Source organism: Acanthochromis polyacanthus, chromosome 15 (genome assembly GCF_021347895.1).
Source record: "Acanthochromis polyacanthus isolate Apoly-LR-REF ecotype Palm Island chromosome 15, KAUST_Apoly_ChrSc, whole genome shotgun sequence".
NCBI classification, from domain to species: Eukaryota; Metazoa; Chordata; class Actinopteri; family Pomacentridae; genus Acanthochromis; species Acanthochromis polyacanthus.
Genome location: NC_067127.1, coordinates 23744315 through 23764326, shown reverse-complemented (window position 1 = coordinate 23764326; position 20012 = coordinate 23744315). Strand labels below are relative to the sequence as shown.

Genomic DNA, 20012 nt, shown 5'->3' with positions numbered 1-20012 from the left:
CCCTGGGAGGCCTGTAGGAGCAGAGGTTAATCTGCCCCAGTGTCCTTCTGCTCATAGTGAACCTGTTTATCTCTCTCTCTCTCTCTCTCTCTCTCTCTCTCTCTCTCTCTCTCTCTCTCTCTCTCTCTCTCTCTCTCTCTCTCTCTCTCTCTCTCTCTCTCTCTCTCTCTCTCTCTCTCTCTCTCTCTCTCTCTTACCTGCAACAGTAGTCATAATTCCAAACAATTGTCACCTGAATGTGAAGTAAAAATTCAAAATTTTGCTAAAAAATTGTGAATGTCTTGTTTCTGTTAACTACTTTAATCAACTAGACTGTGTAGTGACATACACATAACACATGGCTATAAAATAACAGAAACTTGAAACAAATTAGTTGTTTACCAACTGCTTAAAAATATCTGAGTGAAAGAAAATACAATACTTTGTTGATTTATAAGCAAAAATTGGAAAACTTCAATATATTTCAACATCAGCTGGTACTGAAAAAAAACACACTGTCTGTAAACTAGGACACTGAAAACACCCAAACAGCTGATCAGTTACACGAGTTCAATGCTTGCTTTGTCAGAACTTATGTGAAAAAAGATATTTCTGTCTCCCATTGTAAGCATTGGCTCTTTTTCATCAAAAAACAATCCAAAGCTACTTGAAATTAGGAATGTTTTCTTAAATTCTGCCATTTTTTAAATCACTTTTTCTCATGCAATAGTTACTTGCAAAAAATATGCTGTAGAAACACAGCTAGTAACTACTACTTTAACCTAACTTTACTTTCACATTAAACTAATTCATGTAGCTCTAGCACTATAATTTGATGAGACACAGTTTATGTAGATGATTCATTATACCTGTGACTTTTGGGGGCCCTAATAGTAGTGGTTCCTGGGACCCAGTTTGCTTTCTAATTTCATGTCGAATTGGTCTAAGATTCATTTCTAGAAATTGTATACCTCTTCACTAAAAAATTCTGACAAAAAATAATCAGTAGACACCTTTGTGACAGAGACGCAAGAAATATCATTAACTGTGTATTTTTTTGCCTCCACAAATCCAATATGGCTATTTTATTAAATATCCATCCATTATCTATACACTGCTTAATCCTCATTAGGGTCACGGGGGTCTGGAGTCTATTCCAGATGACTTGGGGTGAAGGCAGGGGACACCCAGTCTGTCACAGCACTACATATACAGACAAACAATCACACTCGCATTCAAGCCTATGGACGATTTAGAATTACCAGTTAACCTCAGTATGTTTGGTCTGTGGGAGGAGGCTGGAGTACTCAGAGAAAACCCACGCATGCACAGGGAGAACATGCAAACTCCATGCAGAGAGCTCCCAGGAAGGCTGGGATGCATACCGGGGATCTTCTAGCTGCAAAGCAAAAGTGCTAACCATCAAGTTACTGTGCAGCCTTTACTAAATATATATTTGATTATACAGCGCCCTCCATAATTATTGGCACCCCTGGTTAAGATGTGTTGAAAGCCTTAAAATAAATTCATTTTTTATTGCAGAATCATACTCTCACGCTGAAAATTGTACAAAAATGTATTATAGGGGAAGATTAGGTGCTGTTTTGTTGGCAAAAGGGGACATCAGGGGTACTAATAACAGTGGCACACATGATTTGATGTAAAAGAATTATTTCTTAATGTGTGATTTTTTTTTTTTTTTTTCCCCTCACTGAATAATGCACTTTGATTAAAGGTTGAATTTTGCTCTTTTTTTCATTATGGTCCTATATTATTTAGAAAAAAATGAATTTATTAGCAGCTAAAGAACACATCCTAACCAGGGGTGCCAATATTTATGGAGGACGCAGTATATTAAATTAAATTAACTAAAATATCTATATATATTGCATAAAATGTTAAAAATTTCATTTCTTGAAAACCTGTATGTTTGCCTATGTGTCCAGACTTTAGGGACACCCAGATGTCTTCTCCATCTTGTGTGCATTTTGGCAGCACTCTCGGCTCCTTAACCTCAGTGTGACCGCTGCAACACCTTTGCACCCCCTCTGCACCACATCTCTCCTGCATAGTGTCCTTGTTGGGGTGGGCGTTACTAAGGCGATGGGGCGCTAACAGGGGGACCAGGGTAAGGCTGTCCTGCAGTGTCAAAGGTCCTGTCAGGGGCCACCCTTGGCTTATTCAGGAAGAAGTCACCAGCACATTCTTCACAATGTTAACATTCTCCCAAATTCTCAACATTTACTTACAATGGATGACTGCGCTCAGCCCAGCTATTGTGTGCAAAGTTGAATCTGACTGGCCAACTTATGGTAAGTCATCTTGTCAATATAATTGTGACATGGCCCCCAGTTGCACCCTCATAATCCCATATAGACTGTCTATTATGGCTCAGTTTAGCTGTCAATCACAGCGTATAATCTGACGAGGAGTCAGTGAGTGATTGAGGCTGGTGTACAAGGCACGGATTCAAATGCAGGCAAGTGTAGTTTGTGTATACATGGTAGCAGACATGTGTTGTCTGTGAAATTAAGATACCGAATGTGTCTTGGATACAAGAATGTTTTCGTTTTCTTGTGCACTGGCTTTGTTGCAAGATTTTTCAACGATGGCGTGTTTGTGTGTGAAAGAGGAGTAGAGTCCGATGGAGAGAATGTGAGGTGCTTGCTTTATGCTGGTGGTTTAAGGAGCCTGGGAGCAGAGTCCGAGGCCATGTTATAAATTAGCGTCTGACCCCTGTCTTTGTGTGGGCCCGAGGAAGGCCTGACGAAGCCCCCCCAGCTCAAACCTCAGTGAGAACGGCCCATGTGAAGAGACTCTTTCAGGGTGTCACTGCGCGATGAATTGGCCAGGAGAAAGCATGTTTATAGACTGTGTAAAGGAGTGTGTCTTTGTGGGAGAATGTCACTGACACTGTTACAGTTTGCCTCAATGAACTGTGATGACGAGGCTAATGGGGCCCCCGCGAAGGGTGAGGGTCAGCGAGGGGGGGGTGGGGCCCTCACACCAAGCTCAGGACCCCCCACCCTCAGACCCTTTCACGCCCAGCAGCTGTAGCTAATGTTGCAATTCTTCGTTCTCCCCACAAAGGCCAAGAAAAAAAGTCAACTTTCACATCAGCGGGTCACCATGAGTGCTTTAGGAAATGATCGTGTAAACAGAGTGTTACCTTCTGACCTGTGGCTGATACCTTGGAGCAGCAGACAAAACAGCCAGGCTGCGGGTATTAGACATGGCTGTTAGCAGGAGAAAGACCTCGGACTCTGGAGAAACACACATTCACTCTCTTTCTCCTGATCACCCTGTCTCACTTTATCCATTCCTATTTAAGGGTGACTACCTTACTCTCATCTCTTTATTTTTGAGTCATTGTATGATTGGCACGTGCTCAGATTACCACAGATTCAAAGTCTGAACTTAAGTTATTTCGTGTTTGACTTGTATTCTTCACTAACAGCAGTAGATGCGGTAAATTCTCTATAAGAACAAGGAAAACATGAGTCCCCACGCTTATAAGAGCTGCACTGACGCCTGTTTCAGCCACTTTACTGCCCTCCATTCAGACCAACAGGATAAACTGACCACTAACCCTGTTTTAAATAGAGCTGAATGTCTTAGCACCAAGATGTTTAGTCACTGATGACATCATTCCCAGTTTTATTAATGACTTACTGCCCACACACACACACACACACAGACACACACACAGACACACACACACACACACAGACACACACAGACACACACACACACAAACACACACACACTCTATAACCTAAGCACTATGCTCAAGAGGTGTGAAAATCTACTTTTTTTTACCTCATTAACATGTTCATATGGTGTTTTTATGTGCTGGTAGATGCTTCATGACCACAATAACCGACCAACATCATGGCTGAATGTTCTCACTTCAGACTTCCGGGGTTTTATACACTGCCGTTCAAAAATTTGGAGTCCCTTAGAAATGTCCTTATTTTTGAAAGAAAAGCAGTTTTTTTCCAATGAAGATGACATTAAATGAATCAGAAATGCAGTCAAGACATTGTTAATGTGGTGAATGACTATTCTAGCTGGAAATAGCTGATTTTTACTTTAATATCTACATAGGAATACAGAGGAACATTTCCAGCAACCATCACTCCTGTGTTCTAATGCTACATTGTGTTAGCTAATGGTGTTTAAAGGCTCATTGATGATTAGAAAACCCTCGTGCTATTATGTTAGCACATGAATAAAAGTGTGAGTTTTCATGGAAAACATGAAATTGCCTGTGTGACCCCAAAGTTTTGAAGGGTAGTATATGTAACAAACCTAAGGAACAAAAACAAATCCTGTCAGTGCAGAGTGACATTTTCTATATCAGTATTGTTCTTCAGAGGCAGTTTCGAGTTTGTACATGTATGACTGAAATACTCCAATAATGCAACTTACTTTTGTGTCGCACAAAGTAGTTTTGTAGTGTTTGAGAAAAGTCATAGATGAGCCGGTGTGCTTAAGATACAGCTAGGGGGAAATGGTGAGATTGATCTAAGACACTTCACTGACAAATACTTCTAAATATGTAAATGTGATACATAGAGATCAGTTCTTATTTGCTTAATCAATTACCAGAGAGGGGTTTGTGTCAGGCTTGATGGCTCGCACTTTTGTCTTGCAGCTAGAAAGGTCCCTGCTTCCCGTCCCAGCCTTCCTGAGATCTTTCTGCATGGACTTTGCATGTTATCTCTGTGCATGCGTGTGGTTTCTCCGGGTACTCCGGCTTCCTCCCACTGTCCAAAAACATGCTGAAGTTAATTGATGATTCTATATTGTCCGTAGGTGTGAACTTGAGTGTGACTCTTTGTCACTATGTGTAACCCTGTGATAGACTGGTGACCTGTCCAGGGTGTCCCCTGCCTTCACCCTAAGTCAGCTGGGATAGACTCCAGCACCCCCGTGACCCTAATGAGGTTTAAGTGGTGTAAATAATGGATGGATGGATATGTGTTATTTGCAGAATAGTGGATCCCAAAACAAAACTGAAGTGATGCCATCTTTTGCTATGATGAAGGTTCATGATACCAATACTAGTGTCCCTGTAGCCTTAAAGGCTGCAAGGGTCAGTCTGACATATATTTCATCAGCCAGAAAACATTCATAGGCACACCTAAAATTTATACCTTCATGCTCAACAAGCAGCCTCACCTTTTAAATGTGGGAGGACAACCTTTTTGAGATAGCCTCGTTCCAATGATGTTGTGCTTTTCCCAACAATGTTGTGATTCTGGGTAAATCAATACCAATAAGTCTTTGGCAAAAAAGTCATTAATATAGGCCAGTTTTAAAACACCACAATTCCCAGCTTCCAGATTCTCTTTTTCTTTTTGTGTTGCTGCAAGTGTGACCTGTTCCATATTTAAGTTTACCCCAGCTGTGAAACCTATGGAATAGAAAGACACAGTAGTTTCTGTTTAATTTAAAGAAATGTCAGTTTCCACACTCTGTTTAATATAATAGCTGTGTTCTCCGCCTCCTCACTCCTGCCACCTTTGCCTCCCTGCCTCATAGAGAAGAAGTGGCTGTGCTTTACGACAGGCAGTCAGACTGAGACCCACCGCTAAGAAAAGCCTTCTTCTCTCTTTACGGCCTCATAAATATATTGTTATCTGTGCCTGGGAAGTCTGCGCTGAGATTTATCCACACGATTAGTGGAGATGGCGAGCCAAGCATCCTGAATCATTAATTACACAAGAGCCTGCACTACATCCACCTTAATTTCCTATATCTGCTCTGTAGAAGAGACACTTTTAAGTAGGTGATGAGGCATAGGAGTTAATTATATGTCGCTTAGGTGCATTTTTTTTAAAGCACTGGGATGCTGGTGCTGTGGTGAAGTTCTGATTTGGAAGGAGTCCATGTCATAGAGGATCTGTACTCTATGAATCGTCTGACATTAAAAAGCAGTGTATTTAGTGCATTAAAACACTTGGACCATGAGTGTCAATAAAATGTGCAGGATTTTAAAGACTCTTAAAAGGCATCAAAGCAGCATAAATACAAGTAATTTTAGAACAGAAGCAGAATTTATTTGCGTATCTATGACCGTAAACTGAGATATTTTTGCATTATGGACAAAACAAGACATTTCAGAATATCATCGCGGGCTTTAGGAATTGACATTTTTCTCAATTTTGTGACATTTTAAAGACCAAAACTCTAATCGATGAATCCAGAAAGTAATGGACAGTTTAATCCACAGTTGCAGCGCCGCTTTCAACACAATGACATACCAAATGCTGTAGATGACACAAATAGATTTTAGGACAACATATCAAAGAAACAAGACACACTAAAGCGGTAATAGAATAAGAAACAGGAGAATAAAAACTACAGTGCCATGCACGTTATGAATAATTCATCCCAAACTTAATTTAATGAAATGCAATGGTGAACAGAAGGTCTGAATCTCTGATTTAAAAGAACTAATACATGAAGCGCACCTCAAGTTTTCTCTGAATTTGTTCCAGACACATGGAGTGTCTGCTATTCCGTGTTTAGTTTTGTGTCCGGGGACGCTAAACAGATCTGTCTCAGATAATCTTGGAGGACTGGAATGTTCATAACTGAGCTCTGATCAGACCTAAATCATTCGGCGCTTTATAAATGAACTTGGCCTGAGCTAGTTTACTCTCCCTTTGATCAGTTCAGCAAAGTGAATTTTCTTTGCCATCAAAGCAGATTGTCAAAGAGAATTATCAAGATTTAGTCATCTAATTGCGGTGTCAGCTGAGAGTTAGCAACCTAAAGCATGTTTATTCAAAGCCCTAGCATGCACTCAGAAATGTACAGCAGATAGTACATGAACATAGCTTAAGGATGGTGCTGTAGCTCTATAGATCTCTCTTACTATTGTTTTTATGTCAGTAGTTGTACATAGAAAACTGGAAACATGCTAAATATATAGATAATTGTTTTCTTCCAGATAGCAAGACCTGTATATCCTCTTGCGTGTTTCACATGATGTGCTCTTATCATTTTCAATGTCTGTCACTTACATCCATAATAATTTGTGAATGCTGTAAAATTAATGTACCAAAAATTCGAATCAGGTCACAGAAAAATGTCACAAAATTTTGTAGAAATTTAGTTTCCTCAGTTCAGCAAGCTCTGTCAAGGCGAACTCCTTCCAATCAAAGTGCTCAGACCACCAGGGGGTGCTGTGAACTAAATACCCTGAGGTCAGATGGCAGTTAGAAAAGTCACCCACAGGAGTCTGATTGTCAAGATGGAGGCTTTCGGAATATTTTCCATTTATTATGAAGACATTGCCGGGTGTTTTCTGGTGCATTCAGACTGCCAGCCTCCATCGTGGACGTTGTGATGGTTGTTTAAAAATGTCGTCATTGATGAGCGGTTGTATTGTTTTGCAGGATCACGGACCAGCGGCATGAGAAGTTGCCATATTTTGTGTTTGGGGACTTTAACTTCAGGTTGGACTCGAAGCAAGTAATTGAGGTGAGTGTCTTTGTGTACAGCGTGCTCACAGTTATATGCATAAGTACATATGTGATTAAGTACTATCAAATTCATGCTAATATAAAGTGTTTGTGTGTGCACTTGCATTGGTGTATATTAGAGAATATCGTAAAAGTGGTTTTAGTAGCCCACTGTCTCTTTAGAGTTATGACTCATTAAAAGCTTCACTGTGGCTGGCCCAGCTGTGTTTGCCAACTGAGCCTCCAAGTGCATTGTTATGTTATGGTGCCATTCACTGCTCTTTCTCTCTCCCTTCCTCTCCGGCTCCCTCCCCTCTTTCTTCCTCCTTCTCCTCCTTCTCTTGGTGCAAATAAGGCCGGTGTGAGCTAAGGTAGTGCAGTCATTCAGCATTCTCCATGAGGAGATGGGGGGTTTAGTGGCATAACGAGTCATAAAAGCCCGTGCAGACAGTGATGTCCTGTGATAACAAAGTGGGAGAGACACTTGTTGGCCGATCCTCTCCAGCACAATGGCCCTCGAATCAGTGGGCCTGTTCTAGGTGTGGGTATTGTTCATTTCAACCAGAGCCCCATTCAGGGGAGAGGGAAGAGGAGGGAAAGCTTTCTGAATGGAGGGCTCAAATGCTCAAATGACTTAGGAAGGACTTCACTCTGTGTGGCACACAAGAAGAAAGATTTTGTAGTTTAGCCATCCGGCCACAAGGGAGGCAGTAAATCACCATCTCCTCTCCCTAGAAGGACCAGCTAAGTGGGACGCTTATCACATGTTTTTACTTAGCAATCTATCAGGAGCATTGATTAATTGCCTCAAAGTTTGTGCAGGACATTTGATTTTGGTGCTGTAATTGGATCACATTAACCCGGTGGTCATGTGAGCATGCATCGCTTTGGAGATAATAAAGTACAGAATTTGCAACAGCAGATGTGCAAACACTGAGGCTATTCAGAAGTCAGTTTCTGCAATTAAATGTCACCTGGCACACATTTAGGTCACATTATTGGTTTTATATCAGAGATAGACTGTTGTGTATTTGAACAGCACAGCAATGATAAGACACCTTGTTCTGTACAGTAAAATATATAGGAAAACTGCATTGTTCATGCAGGGTATCTGGGTCCATTAAGCTAAAGAGCTAAAACAACATCAGATGAGATAATCCAGAGCCTCTCTGTGCCCCCCTGTTTAGCTAATCTAGATAACTCTGTGCTCATGTTCCTGTCTTGTCCCTGCTGCTCTGTGGTAGGTCAGCTCTCACCCTCTCCATGTTTCTACTACTCTGAAATGCTGTTTGAGTGCAGCAGGGGTCATGACCCCTTTTCCAGGGATGTGTTAGGCTTGCATCGGTGTGTGTCCATCTCTGCCCCCTCTCCGCTCCTTTCTTATGCACCTTGGCCCCATTCACTTACACATTCACATCTAGAGTGAGCACACAAATACACACACACAAACAATTTGTTAGGCCAAATGAATCTGATTGATACACTCTGGTTAGAGGGGTGGGGCTGCAGTGCAGGGAGGGTTTTTGGATCTCCCCCTCAGGAAGTTAGGGCTAAAGCATAAACCACACATACGCACACACACTCATCTAGACATTTTAACTCCAGTGTAATGAAGGTTTCTCAAGCATGCTGACCGTTTGATGGGGACAACAAAAGTGGCTGATGATGTCATCTGTGTGAAATGTGTTATTAAAGGGGCAGCGCTGCTTCATATCAACCAACCTGCCTGATTTAACAGTGACCTGTGTGTTAGCGGCAGAGAGAGCTGTGATGTCACCAATAAACAAATGGGTTGCAACCTTGGCGCAGGATGTAACTCACAGCCAGCAGGCCGTTTTAAGCCCTTTAATGACAATTAATGTCAACAGCACAATTAGTGCACATCTACTGAAGTGCTTAACTGTAGATGGGCTGGTGGTGGATCGATCGTCCATACTTATCCGAAGATTGATTCGGACACAGAGATGCTGGCCCTCTTTTTTTTTTTTTTTTTTTTTTTTTTGCTTTCCTTACAATTCTCTTCTTTTTCAATTGATAGAAATGCCCACAAAAAAGAAAAGCTTTACAGAAGAATTTTGCTATAAGTGGGTGAAATAATCATTAAATTGAACTACTTGCCTTTTCAGTTTGCTGAACACGAGAGACAACTCTCAGGCACCCATGGGGCTCCCTAGGCCTCACTTTGAGAATCACTGGATCAGAAAATACTCCAGTACATTTCTCTACAGCTGCACGCTACACCACTTCTCTTCATCTCTGTCTCTAGTCCATTGTGGGTGACTAGACTGTGGACAACCACTAGCCACTCCCATGTCACCCATCCTGTCCTGTGGGTGGGTGGATGGGACAGGGGGTATTTTAGGATGTATCCGTGTGTGCACAGAAAAGGAGGTGGGTTCGGAAGAGAGTGGGTTTGTTATTGTCGCAGGACAAATTCCAGGTGGCAAATTCCTGGCATGCTTGTGCGGCAGGATCAGTAACCAAAGGCCTGTATCTGCCCCCCTTCTGCACAGCCCGGGCAACCCCATTAATTGTGTCCGACAGAGGGAATTGGTTTCAATTGACCCCCATTCAGCGGCCCTTTGACTGGCAGACAAAAGACACAGCCACGTGGAGACTAATGCTAGGGCTGAGCAGCCTGGAGGTGGTCCAGTCCCCACCAACCTTCTCCCTCCTCTCCCATGGGTCTGATCATGCTTTGGCTTGATCATGCTTTGCATCAGTGCTGATAAAACAGGAAACCTCAAAGGAGGGGTTTTGAAGATTTTGTCTGGTAAATCATACATACAAAAGCTCACGGCCCACTTACCTTGTATGTGTGATGTCTTTTAATCAAGATTTAATTGAACACTCGTGTTTAAGCCACATTCAAGTCAGTCATGCTAAGAAGACTAAAGATGCTGCCCATGTTACAGACTGGCAAATACATTCAGACCCCAATGTGTTGCAGCTGACACCTGATTCTCCCGTTTTCAAGGAAGGTCCTCTGTTAGACAGTTGGCATCCCAAAGGCCACCTGTGTGCTTTATGTGAACAAGCAGGTCTGAAATGTGACTGAGAAGGAAGTCGTGTTATGAAATTATGCATGAGTCTGAACTTGAAATTACAAACTTTTTTTTTTTTTTGGAGTGAAACAGCCTGTCAACAGTGCTGTTTTTGCAGTAAATATAATATTACAGTCTGGTGAAAGGAGGTTGGTTTTCTAAGTGCAGTTTAATGTCTTGTAATTATCTAAACAGTTGAAATAATTCTGTATGAGCAGGCTTTAAGTTGGACTGAAACTAACTGGAGACTTAGTGGTTTGGCAGATTATTTGATTTTTCATATTTTTTAAAAATTTAATTTTTCCTGTTTTTGAATCGATTCCCAATGAAATTTAATTTACTTTAGTCAGGTTAAATGTTGAAAAATTCTCTATTAATTGTTTTATTCAGAATTTTGACTCCCAAGGGTTTTCATTTTTATTGTAAATCTAAATCTACTTGATAAATTGTGTTTTTTTCTTAATTATTATTATGTTATTCACACCATACTTCATGCTTTGAAAAATTATAACATTTTATTTATAACATGCCAGTAAAACACATTGAATCTACGTGAATATCAGTTAGAAATACTGGTAAATATCTTCTGTATTACTAATAACTGAAACCTTGCTAAATACAAATCAGTCAGCCTCAACGACTACAATCAATATTTAGACTTTCGATTAATTCACAGATTATTTTCTCAACTCAGCTAAAGGTTTTGTCACAAAAATGTCCCCAATGCACAGTCAAACATGTCTGTTTAAAATGCTCTGAGCCCAAGGTGATGTTTCCGGTGTCTTGTGGTCTTGTGTTGTTCAACCCACAGTCCAGAACGCAAAGACTTCTTGTTTACAATTGATAAGCTAACCACTGCAGCTTTAGGTGAAGGTCAGTGTTTCATTGCTGCAGTGGGATTAGAATCCTGTACATACTATAGTACTGTAACAGAGACGGAGTGGGCAGTGAGCATCATTGTTATGAGATGGGTCCTGGATAAAATTTCAAGCAGATATTTGAGAGGCTGTTGTTAGTATTGATCTACATTTTACACACTTTTATTTTCCTCTGCCTCATACTCAACTGAAGCTCTCTTTTGTTTTTATAAAGGCATTTAATAAGCCCTTTTCCACTTTATGTCTTAAGGTGAACTTTATCCACTGTCTTGGGGCAGGTAGATATACAACCAAGCACTGCTGTGTCTAGAATTGAACAGAGTCGGATTTTACAGTAATGATCAGAAATCCTTATGACTGAAATCAATATATGTCATGTTTAAAGTAGCAATACCCTGTTCTAACCCCTTAAAACCTCATTATGGAAACCCATGTTCAGCCTTTCCAGCCACAGCTAAGCAGTGCCAGCCCCTGTATTTGGATCAGGAATCCATGTCACATAACCCTAGTTGACCCATTCACACCTACTACAAACACAGGTTTTTGCTCGTTTCTGCTTCTCAGTCACCGTTGGTAAAAGGTGCATAGTCACACATGTTAAAGTGTGTGTGTGCTCCTGGAGGTGGCGTGTGGCCATGAATCAGCAGTGTCGATGACAGGCTTAGGGCTCTGTGCCTGGACTCCTAGTATATTTAAAATCCCTCCTAATTAAACTTAATAGAATGTAAATTTAATATCTGCAGAGATTGTGTGCTGCTGGCCGGCCTGCTCCAATTTAAGGATTGATAGAGGCCAACGGGAAGGTTAATTGCTGACTTGATCTACTGTCCCCATGACATGGTGTGGGGCTGCTTTAATTGGGCCTGATCTGCTGCTACATGGACAGATTTCATTAGACTAGCTGGCCTCTCATTGACTGGACAGAGAGTCAGATTAGCACCCCCTGTCTGCTTCTGCAGGAAGTGCATGGGGCCGGTCCGGACATCAATCTTCCTTCCTTTGTCCTGTGTCCTTTCTCTCGCTTGAGCAGCATGAAATTAAAGGTGGGGCCCTAGACTATACCCGCTCCCAATGAATGCTGTAAAATGCCTAGTAATGACACAGCAGCATGATAGATCATTCATTTTTCACACAGTGGAATCACTCGGTGCATGCAGCCATGGATAGAATAGTAATAACAGCAAGCCGTTTTTTGGAAGATGTTAGACAAAAATGTGTTTTCTCATCGCAGCATGTATGTACAAGATTTTACACAGGACTCATATCAGTTTTCATTCAAGGGTACCACATTTATCTTTTTTTATTCATGATTACATACATTAGATGTCACCATTTCAATGATGGAGGGAAACTAAACCTGTCACATGTGCATGTAGTCTGCAGTCTCCAGTTGAAACCAGCAGCAGTTCATCAGGTAGTTGATGGCCATTGTCCCAGCTGCTGAACCTAGTCTGGGTAAATAATTTGCACTGGTAAAGGCTAAATAATTTTCCCTTTTTAGCCCGACTTTGACTATCGTGTGTATCTGGCCAGCTATAAATCAAAAGGCGGCCAGTGTAATTAAGTGTACACTACATTAGTCAGGCTAATTAATTTTGGGGCCATCCATCCATTAACCAGCGGGCCAGCACTGATTGGGCCTCTGTTCTGTGGAACCCCTGACACTGGGGACTGTGACCCTCCTTGGCTGCCCTCTGCTTCCCAGACACACTCATGCATGTACACCTAGAGTCACAGATGTACACACAGGCATACATGCGCCAACCCTCGTGTAGTGTGTTTAAAAATAAAAAGGGAAGCTTCTTACTGTTAATTTGACAGTTTTATATCATAACTCTTCAGGACAGGGTTGTTAGCAGTTTACTAAAGAGGAGTGTTGTTTTGGCTATTTTATTGCCCAGCCAAATTGTATTGACAGATCCTTTGTATGGTTTGTGGTAGCCTACTAAATCAATATTCTTTTCCGTGAAAGAGAACCCTCCTAACACTGTCTTAATTGTCCTGATGCAGTAAAGCCAATCCATTTACTGCACCATGCAAGCCAAAACAGAGTTATTAGCACCTGCTATGTGACCTCCGCCTGTTTATGGCCTCACAGGTGAAGCCTGTGGTGATATTTCCTTACAATACAATAAAGACATATTATCTGCCTACAAGAGTCCAATCTATCACAATGAGGGCCCATTATATCACTGATAACCCATCTGGATATAGAGGGAGACTATTCCCTCTAGACAACAGCGCCTGTTCTCTCTCTCTTCTCTGTGTTTGCTTTCGATGCTAATGAATACAGCGCTGAAGACACAGAGGAAAAAGGAGTTCAGCTATGAGGGCGCAACTTGAACGATGCCGCTTTGATGGGAGCGCTGTCCATATCATTAAAACGCTGGCAAATGAAGAACAAGCAGTGGCTTCTGTTGGTCCTGCTCATTAACAACAGGCCGTTTGAGCCCGGCGCCAGCCATGCTATTGCTATTGTGTGCTTGCGAAGGGGAGGGGGTGCACTGTGACTGGCAGCTGGGAACACCATGCCAACGGTGGGATGGTGTGACAAGCCAAGCCAAGGATGAGCGCAGAGCCTGGCACCAGCAGGGCCTGGGAGGGGATGTTGCCTCGCAGGCCCCTGGGGTTGGTCCCGGTCAGGGATGTAACCTGAGTTACCCCTCAGTGCCTCGCTGCTGCTGTCTTCTCCAGCTGGAGCTGTGGTTCAGACGTCTCTCTTTACTTCTAGTCTACTCAGTAGAGCAGTTTGAGTGGCCCAACGTCATGGCCCAAGCTAGCATTTGTGGTGTTCAGGTCGTTAGATGTAGTTTGGGGTCACTTAGAAATGTCCTTATTTTTGAAAGAAAAGCATTTTTTATCATTGAAGATAACATTAAATGACTCAGAAATACAGTCCAGACATTGTTAATGTGGTAAATGACTATTCTAGCAGGAAGCGGCTGATTTTTAATGGAATATCTACATAGGGGTACAGAGGAACATTTCCAGCAACCATCACTCCTGTGTTCTAATGCTACATTGTGTTAGCTAAAGGCTAATTGATGATTAGAAAACCCTTGTGCATTTGTGTTAGTACATGAATAAAGTTTTCATGGAAAACTTGAAATTGCCTGGGTGATCCCAAACTTTTAAACGGTAGTGTATGAGGAGACATTTATACCATGTTTATGGATCTACTGTGTTTTGTGTATTTGTACAAAGCTACTTTTCTTTGTTTCATTGGATTATTGGTAGTGAAGCTCTATTGAAAGCCAAGTAGGTAATTGGCAAAGTAATTCCATAAATATTGTACATAAAAGTTCCTACGTACAACTTCCTAGCTCAAAATGCTCTTAATGCTCTTATTTCCCAGTGGGTCTCCCTCTCTCTCCCAAGCATTCACTCACTCTTTCTGTCATCATTTATCTTTTATTTCACTTAGTCCTGTCATCTTTTACATTTCTCTTCTTCCACAAATTGCCATCTAAATATGTCTAATAGCAGTTTGCAGCACGTCATCAAATTACTGATACAAGTAAAATTTCTCTTCATTGTCAATTCATCTGTTCATTATTTTCTTGATTGTCATTGCTTATTGTATAAAATGTAATTTTATAATTATCAACTCAATGCTTGTTGCATGAAATCATCTTTAGAAGGTCCTTAAAAAACAGGACAGATGCTAGGTCTATGTCAGGGTGCAACATTCTGACAAAAATCTGTTTGGTCGAACTGTTTCTCTGAAGCAGATTATGTGCAGTGTTTCAGTCTGAACCTCTTGAAGTGTTTAGAACCCATGGACATTCAACAAGGAAAGGCACTAAATGCTGCAGATTTAACCCTCATAGCCCCAGATTCACTGGTAGGTTTTAAGGAAGCAATATTTAAAAAGAAAATTGAGTAAATTCCCTTTTTAAAAATCAGAGCCAAAACCCGTAAAAAACAGAGAGAACTGTTGAATTTTTTTTTTTTTTACGGTCTTGGAACTACTCATCTGTGAAATGTTCCAGAATTGGAGGACATTTGGACGTCAACATTTTTTTCTACAATATTCTACTACATCATCAATAATAGATAATAAACCATCAAAGGCTTGATTACTAACCCTACTACAGTCACAGTAACAGGGTTGCTCATCCATGCTAATACTAGCTTTCTCATGAGTAGAAGCTAGATATTAGCCACCTGTTACTGCTGACCAAGAGGACAAACTCTCTGATGGAAAAAAGTAAAGAAAAAGGTGAAAAGAATTTGTCTTTTCCGGATAATATGCATGACAGGGTTGTATGAGACAGAGATGTTCAATCAGGGATGACAATGTTCTGAAAAATAGAAGAGAGGACATAGCTTTGCTCTATTCATTCTTTTGGAAAACTGTTTGATGATGTTAATTCCAGCGTATCGTGTGATTCACTGTTCTTCTACCAGCTAAAAAGGTTATGCTAACAGGGTTGCATACATGCTGTTGGACACACGTTCCAAGTGTAATAATTATTAATTCAAATATTATGCTGATTGGAAAAAGTGTTCCCACAATTACAACATCAACAACAAAATATAAGACCAAAAAAAGGAGATTTAAATGTAATTTTAAATGTTTTATTTGAGCTTTAAATTGGTCATCGGGTGGATGGGACAAGAGAAAAATGGCATTTTAGGGGGAGCTCCAGACTTACATGGTATTTTAAAAAAATATTTTCAAACATGCTCTTCTCCTTGTGTTTTAGATTTGGTTTCTGGACAGGTACATTCACACAAAAGCCGCATGTTTTAATATTTTGCTCCTGGATTATTTGAAATTTGACGGGTGGGATGTACATTGTCCCTCGATTCTGGAATGACCCAAATGGTATTGTAAGTTTGCTGTGCTGCATAAAAGACACAGTTGTACTGTTTCCATATTGGTGCAGGACTTTATTTTGCAGTAAAAATTTCAAAGTGAGTAAAGAAGTGACAGGAGCAAACAAACAACAACAAATAAATAAAACATGTAGAAAGTGCTCCTGGCTCAGAGAGTGACAGAGTTAAAACAACTCTGCAGTATCTAACAATAATAATAATAATGGAAGGAAAAAATGTTTGTCAAATGTTTCTATTAAATGTCATGGAAACTATTATCATCATATGTAAATGAATGACCTTCATTACAGACTTATTGTAGTAGCTTTGATGTAGTTTTCAAGTTTTATGCAAACAAAATAAATATTTAAGATCTAATTACTGATAAAGTCTGATGAGTCTCTGGATTGAAGCGGGCTCAGTGTATGGCTATTTTATTCACTCCACCACTTTTTCTAAGTGATGTGATATCTCTCTAAATCATAAACAACCTGCTTAGGCTTCTGGCTGTCTTTCTGTGTCTTTTGCTTTATTGATGGTTTATCTTTTCTTCTGTTGGTCAGCTTTGAAATCACAGGGAGGATCAGCAGCAGCTAACAGTGATGCTATTATTTAGTCCAGATGAAATGCGGCATAAACTGTGAAGGATAGGGATCTCTTTGTGCCTGGCACATAGTGTCCAACTTGTATGATGTCAGTCTATTTTTGACTAATGCAGTCCTCAGCCTTTGTAAAACAGAGCACAATAATAGTTTTTCTCTCTCTCTGAAGGATGGAGTAGTTGCTTAGATAACACATGGTGTCTCTGGGGACTGTGCACAAGCATGCACACCCACGCCATTTCTGTTACGCTTCTGGCATTTTAATCATAATAGTTTGTTCTAATGCATATGCAGTTTGTATAAGAATGGCTGCACATGGCTGAATACACAGCCTGCTCAACAAGTCAGTCACTGTTCCCATTCAAATCAGGCAACAATTTAACTTGTGGTATTTGGTTGCTTTGGCTCATTCCACTGCAAACTCAAAAAGGATGAGCGATAATAAAATGTCGTGCTGTTGTTAAAGAAGCCAGCAGAAGGATTATTGAAACAGCGTGGCCTCAGGTTTCCCAGTGTGAATGTTTACTGTCAGCAGCAGAGTGATGTTCCTATAGAAGGGCTCATTGTAACACAGCTGTAAACCCAGTGTTGGCACCATGAGCTTTTAAACAACTCTGCCCACTGACATTAAAAGTCACTGGGCTACATTCACAACCACACACAAATATCCCATCATATTTAAGAGGGCCCATTAAGGGCCGCATTTAGAATTCATGGGCTTTTCTCTCGGTCTCCCTTGTGTGATTTATCTGTGACTACCATATTGCCGGACCCTTTCAGAAGGAGTGGCTCCAGTTTTTGTCTTAGAGAAGGCCCGAAACAATGCATTTCAGGCCCATTTCTCCGACAGGGCCTCCTCTTTCAGGGGACAGTGAGAGCCGGGGCTGGTCTAACATCTGTTTGTGTCCAGAGCCAGGCGGGACCGGAGCACAGCGTGCCTCGATGGCCCCCTTCTCCTCTCCCTGGGGGTCTTTGTTCCCGATTTCATGCTATCAGAGTGGCAGCATGTTTTCCTGCGCAGAGCTGTCAGGGGCATAAAAGGCCCTGAGTGGGGTCACATCAAGAGGGATGGGCATGAAAAATTGGTAAAATGTATCACAAAGCCCACCCACTAGATGGTTGCCTAGCGCCCTGTGGTGGGGTGTCAAGACCCCTCATCCCCCCGCCCTCCATACCTTCCTTTTCCCCCTTTGCTCGGCTGAATTACACCTCTCTCTCTCTCTCTCTCTCTCTCTCTCTCTCTCTCTCTCTCTCTCTCTCTCTCTCTCTCTCTCTCTCTCTCTCTCTCTCTCTCTCTCTCTCTCTCTCTCTCTCTCTCTCTCTCTCTCTCTCTCTCTCTCTCTCCCTCCCTCCCTCCCTCCCTCCCTCCCTCCCTCCCTCCCTCCCTCCCTCCCTCTCTCTCTCCCTCCCTCCTTGGCGGACAAGCACGTCATTTAGATGAAATGGTGCAAACAAATTAAAGGGTGGTGCTCCAAATGAATCAATGTTCTTTGTGTGTGAGGAGGGTTTTGTGCCTCATCGGGGTCTTCTCCTCCCAGTGCACACTGGGAGGAAGAAAGCTGGTCACCTGCCTGCCTGAAAAAGCCATCAACTGCTCTGTAGCTCAACAGTTGCTACAGAGAAGAAAAGTAAAAGCTCTTTGTTGACTTTGTTGATTAATCACCTGTATACGATATTCCATCTGTGAAATTAGTGTTAACGCAAAGAATCTCAATGTACATTTTCTACAGCGTGTAAGAGTCAGATATATAGTGCCTATATGTAGTGCTATCCAAGCACCAGCATCTTTTAAGAGTACAGAATTAGACTTTCTTTAATTGGTTGGACCTGATTTTATCGAATACCAGAGTAATGAACTCAACATGCGCTGCATTCTTACTGGAGCATCACTAATCACCAATCACTGATTGGATCTTCGATATTCTGTAATTGACTCAGCAACGACAAATTACCTCGCCGCCTGTTTCCTTTAATTGATTCCCAGTTAGAGCTGCGGTGGAATAGGTAAATTAAATGAGAGTGCAATGTTTTTCAGGTGCTTAGTAAGTGTTTATAATCTTATCAATGGCACTGCTGTTGGCTATATTTAAATGTGCTACAATGATTGCTTCACGGTTGGATGTGAATTTGTTTTCTCATTAACAGGATAAATGCTCTCTTAAAGTCTGAGGCCTTCAAAAGGAAACATGAATGGCCGTCGTGCTGCTGGCTACTCCTTCAGATCACAAAGCTCCCTTTTGGAAACATAACAACTGCAGCTAACAACATTCAAATGAATGGCTATTGAACAATTTAAGTATGCATGGCCTTATTGAGAGGTTAAGGAAAGCTGGTGCGTTAAACAGTCTTGCAGACATCTGCCGTGGTTGGTTTCAAAGTGCTGACTAAAAGTGGCAGGGGAGGTTTTTCAGATTAAATCTCTCATTAGGTTTTCTTTGTACAGGTGGCAGTAATGTGTCAAGAGCCTTTCCTGAGACAATGTCCTCCTCTTAGTGGGACTAATATGCCTCAGTAGAGCCCACCCTCCTTTTACTGCCACTACTTTACACAGAGACACAGTCACAATGAAGCATCTGGTGGCCTTTTCCTGTGAAGAAAGCTTTTCCATGGCTATTATGTCCACTGCAAGTGTGCATGTGTGAGAGAAGGAATCGGAGAGATCAGGAGGCTTAGTATATTTCTGTAGCTCGAGCTGTCTTGTTTAACTTACTGTTTCTGCTAGTTTGAATCTTAAAATGGTTGGAGATCACTTCTGAATAACTGCTCTCAGCTAGGGTTATGAGCTTTGGTGGGTGGGCAAGTGCGTGCTCGTGCATCTGTGTGTGTGTGTGTAACCCCCCAGGAGTGGGAGGTCACAGGGGTCAAAGTGATGAATTTTTATAGGCCTGTTCCCTGTGTTTCAGCCCTGTCCCTTTCTCCTCGCGCTGCACTGCCTCTTAAAGACAACCATGCAGGGCAATTTGTCCTGCGGGGCCCTGCAGAATGGGCCAGCAGAGAAGTTAAATACCAGGGGGGAACACACACACACACACACACACACACACACACACACACACACACACACACACACACACACACACACACACACACACACACACACACACACTCACACTCACACTCACACTCACACTCACACTCACACACACAAAACATACACATACATTCAGTTTCTCTCTCACACACACACACACCCCTCCGTCCTGTTGTCCTGAA

General features: G+C 41.6%; 1 protein-coding gene across 2 annotated transcripts in view; it reads left to right on the top strand.

Annotated features, from left to right (window-relative positions):
- Positions 1-20012, top strand: part of LOC110949841 (inositol polyphosphate-5-phosphatase A) — a 173579-nt gene that overhangs the window by 114937 nt on the left and 38630 nt on the right. For both annotated transcript variants that reach the window (XM_022192104.2, XM_022192106.2), the window contains exon 9: positions 7389-7473. In XM_022192104.2, coding sequence (XP_022047796.1) covers positions 7389-7473 — 85 coding nt within the window. The remainder of the gene's footprint in view (positions 1-7388; positions 7474-20012) is intronic.